This window comes from Sinocyclocheilus grahami, unplaced genomic scaffold (genome assembly GCF_001515645.1).
Source record: "Sinocyclocheilus grahami isolate Dianchi unplaced genomic scaffold, SAMN03320097.WGS_v1.1 scaffold547.1, whole genome shotgun sequence".
Taxonomy (NCBI): Eukaryota; Metazoa; Chordata; class Actinopteri; order Cypriniformes; family Cyprinidae; genus Sinocyclocheilus; species Sinocyclocheilus grahami.
This window is the reverse complement of record NW_015505726.1, coordinates 82,322-86,788: the sequence shown is the minus strand read 5'-3', so window position 1 is coordinate 86,788 and position 4,467 is coordinate 82,322. Positions and strand designations below refer to the sequence as shown.

At 41.1% G+C, this 4,467-nt stretch overlaps 1 protein-coding gene across 2 annotated transcripts in view; it reads left to right on the top strand.

The window, feature by feature from the left end:
• tmeff2a (transmembrane protein with EGF-like and two follistatin-like domains 2a) overlaps positions 1 to 4,467 on the top strand; it is a 75,379-nt gene that overhangs the window by 35,048 nt on the left and 35,864 nt on the right. For both annotated transcript variants that reach the window (XM_016238759.1, XM_016238758.1), the window contains exon 3: positions 2,127 to 2,256. In XM_016238759.1, coding sequence (XP_016094245.1) covers positions 2,127 to 2,256 — 130 coding nt within the window. The remainder of the gene's footprint in view (positions 1 to 2,126; positions 2,257 to 4,467) is intronic.

The window sequence follows — 4,467 nt, the reverse complement described above, 5'->3', positions numbered from 1 at the left end:
CCCCCGCCAGGAGCTGTGGGTGTGGCCTCTGAGGAGGCACAACTCATAACTTCCGGTCTCTCAACCGAGGTTGTTGAGACCATCCTCCATCCAGAGCTCCCTCTATGAGGAAACTGTATTTCTGCGGAGAGCGCCAGCCCGACCCAGCTAACTGCCCATTTGGTACAGTTCTGGAGTTCCTGCAGGCCTGTTTATCCGCAGGGTTGACCCACTCCATCCTAGAGGGCTTTGTGGCGGCCATTGCGGCCTACCACGCCTCTCTCGGTGGCCATTCAGTGGGAAGACACCCTCTTCTTACACACTTCCTCTGCAGTGCGCTGAGGCCGAGGCCTCCGGCCAGAGAAGCTTAGGCTAAGTGGTGGATCAGAATGCTAGTCCTCTGATCTCTCCTCTACTTTGGGGGTCAAGATTCACTCCTCCTTCGGGAAGTTGGCCTTCAGGATGGCGAGCCCCGCCTACTTTTGTTCTCTCGCCCTAGCTGTGCAGTCTTCTACACTAGGCAGAGATTTGGAAGTCTGGCGACGTGGGCACTCTCGTTCCCCTAGCGTTCTCAGCGCAGCTTGAGTTCCTGAAGAGGAATGTCCTCTTTTGACAGTTTTATAATGCTATGTTTTCTTACCAGACGATCTTATTAATATTTCATTTGTATAGTATTATTTTTGTATACAGTATATCACCCTAAATTTATGTTAAATTATATTTATTAAAAGAAAATCCATCCATGTCTATCTTTTTCCTTTTTGTTGTATTCTATCCTTACAGTATAATCATCTCCTGTAGACCTAGTTTTTCTTTTTTTCCTCATATTTCACCCCCCTCTCTCTGGATCTCTTGCCAGTGTTGGCTCAGAGCTCTCCCATCCTGCATAATATTGCTTCTCAGCCGATAAAACAGCAAGTACAAATCCCGCTCCAGAATCGATGGGCACAGTTATTCCTGTGACCCCTGCCAACCAGCTGGCTACCAGCCACACAATCCCTCAGCCAACATGTGAGCTGACAGACCACTGCAGCCCTGCACTGTACAGGCCTCCCCGGGGGCCTGCTGGACCAGACACTGTGTGTCTCTGTGTGTTCAGGTGCATATGTGTGTGCGCTGTGGTCAGACTCTTTCAAAATACCTGTGTGAGGTTTGGAACAGCTTCATTTTCCACTAGGCCACCTAGTGAGTTTTAAATACCTGCTTCTCCTGAACTCGAACTTTAGTGGGTTTTCAAGAGATTGACTGGAATATTTGAGAAGCACTGAAGTAGACCTTTGTCTTTCTCTTTGAATAGTTTAGCTTTTCATAAATCGTGGGATGCTATCAAACTAATACTGAAATTATGTGTGAAACAGATTCAATAAATTAAATCTAGATAATTATATAACAAATTTTGTTATGGCCACTATAATATATATATTTTTCAGATTTGTTCTCTTAGATACATTTTAAAGTCAGTTTACCTTTTTATATTTCCATTTTTTTAGAATACATTTTTACTAAACATTCTGCTCAAATCTTCAAACCTAAATTTCAGTTTAAAAAGTATAACCAGTTATGCAAACAACCTGAAACCAGCCACTTGTTTCACAATATTTTGTGATGTATTCCTTCCTGGCATTTTCTTACTGTAATCATCTTTTTCCGGCTGGTTTTGGAACGTGGGCAGTGTAGTTGGCAGGCTGTATTTCGGCCCTCGGAGCTCACAGTAGCTTTATTCACATTCAGATCACGCAATTCTTATTCTCTGCTGTGAGCTTATCTAAAACCCCCAAAATAAAACGCTGCTAAAACATCACAATTAGGCTGTGAGAGATATATAGGTCAGTTTCATGCTTAATTCTTATTCTTGCGTAATACATTACATCATGTTCTTAAAGAAAGACCCCTTTGTTCCCATCTCATGCAATGCTTAGCAAAAATATGAATTTTATTTAATTGTAGTTTTTTCCTGAAAACGACTGTAGGAATATTAATATACACTTTATTTCAAAGTATTTATAATTATTTATTGCCCTTATATTTCAATTCTGCAAATAACACAATCACAAAGTTGCAGTACTATAATGCTAATATTGGTCCCATGTTTTCCACATCTCATTTTTCTCACATTTTCTAATGCCTAAAATACCTCTTTTTTTCAGTGCAACAATGATTATGTTCCTGTGTGCGGCTCCAACAATGAAAACTATGAAAACGAGTGTTTTCTGCGGAGAGACGCCTGCAAACAGCAGACCGAGATACTGGTGGTCTCTGAAGGATCCTGCCCAGCCGGTACGTTCAGTCGTGTGTTTGGTGTCTCTTGAAGGTTAATCCACAGCCTAATCATTTGCCCATAAAATGTGAGTATGAGGTTATCAGATTGAGCAGAACTGCAATTTACTCATGCCTCAGGTCTGAATCAGACAGGGACTCATATCTGTGTTGTGTTAAACATATTATACTGTACTATAGTCAGACAATACCCATAATACCTTTTACAGGCTAGAACCGTATATATTACTGCTTTGTGTAAAGCTTTTGCTGTGTTTTAAAACCTGCATTCAGAGCTTTTAAAGGCACAAAGACTTTTTCATGAGACTGCAATGTTGTTGTATATGATTTTAGAAAAACGTCCCTCTTTTTCCTCTTATATTAAAGGAGTAAGCATTGCATGTTTATGGCAAATCAACGAGCGAAAGTGTGTTCTGTGGTCAGTAAGAAGGTGTATTGTGGAGGCTAAAGCAGATGTTTGGTGCTCTGGGAGTTGCTGAGTCAGACTCCATTAAACAGGGCCTAAACACACTGAAACCTCTAAAAATGATCTCTAGGGAGAGAGAGAGTGTGGGAGGCAGTGTATTTGTGCTTATGGAGCATCCAGAGAAAGAAACGTGTGTGTATGCAGGAAAAGTCATAATTCAGTCCCAGCAGGATGTTGGTTCTCATCTATGCCTGAATGTGTACGTGTACGTACTTGTCTGTAGGTGTTCTGGAAGGTAAAAGCTAATTTACTGAAACAAGCTGCAGAAAACAAGAAGAGTGTTTGTCTTTGTCTCCGTGAAGCTTGAATGGCGCCACTGAATCATCTCTCATCATCTCTCTGTTTGGCTCTGTCTGTCTGAATACTTTCCTGTCATCTTTTGTTTTTATTTCTCTTTTTACCAGACCAGTCTGGTTCATGGATATAACTCTGAAAACAAAAGCTGAAATTATAGTTGTGATCAAGGATGTCTTGTTTACATGCTAAGTGCTGCAAAAAATCACAGTTGTTTAAGTTTTGTTTCTTTCCCGATTAAGTAATCAGGTTAACTAGAGATGCACCGATTGCAATTTTCTTAGCTGATTCCGATTTTTTGTTAATGTTATCTGCTGATACCGATACTTTTTTTTCTTTCTAAGAACTATAATTGACAGCATATACAAACAAAAGTCTACTTTTCTTCAACGCAAAGTTTTATTTTCATAAAAAAACACAAGTAAAAGGTCAGTAATAAAATGAGAACAAAACAACAGCACAAATAAATGCAATAGAATAAAGAGAGCTATGAAAGTTTTTCAGGTTAAGTAAGTTTTTATTCAGTTAAGAAATACTACAGAAATTAAAGTAATCAAATGTAAAATAACACATCCAGTGTTATTTTACATTTGATTACTTTAATTTCAGTAGTCTTCATTGTAAAAATTAAATACAGATTAATGCTTACCATTAAAGTTATAAAACATATTCAGTCAAGAGCAGAAATAATTTTTTTTATCTTTGTCTTTTGTTCTTTAATTAACATGACAGACGCAGCATAAATATTGGACTGCGGTCCCTTTAAGAGTTTATCCACGGACCCAATATACTGTTACACAACATGCGTTCTCTTTCTCAACTATTTAACGTTCCAAAACGTCTCTAGGTTACGTATGTAACCATGGTTCCCCGAGGAAACAAGACGCTGCGTCGAGATTTGCTTTGGGAACGCCCCTGCGTGACCACGTTCTGAAGCACGTGTCAAATCAGCCCAATGGAGTAGCGAGACAGTATAAAAGCGCATCCGGCAGAGCGCAAACCAGCTTCGATGAAGTAGCGCCTGCAGGGATGTAGAGAGTATGGCAAAGAGACGCAGCGTCTCGTTCCCTCGGGGAATGTCTCGGTTACGTATGGTAACCCTCGTTCCCCGAAGAAGGGAATGGAGACGTCACGTCGGATGACCGACGAATTGGGATCTCACTTAGAGAGACCAATCTACTTCGAGTGTAAACTAAACGAGCCAATGCACATTGGCATGCGATTATTGCATCCAGCTGCCGCTGATCACAGCGTGAGTATAAGTAGGCAACAGATGCAGCGCATATTCAGGTTTTCGCTGAGGAGCCAAGCCGGTGACCCGGCTGCTCAGCGGTGGTACAGGAGCTGTGGTGACGGGACGTGACGTCTCCGTTACACATATGGGATCCACTTAGGTCTTACATATGGAACCCAGCCTTCTACCGGTTCTCGAGGATTCAACGAGTGAAGGC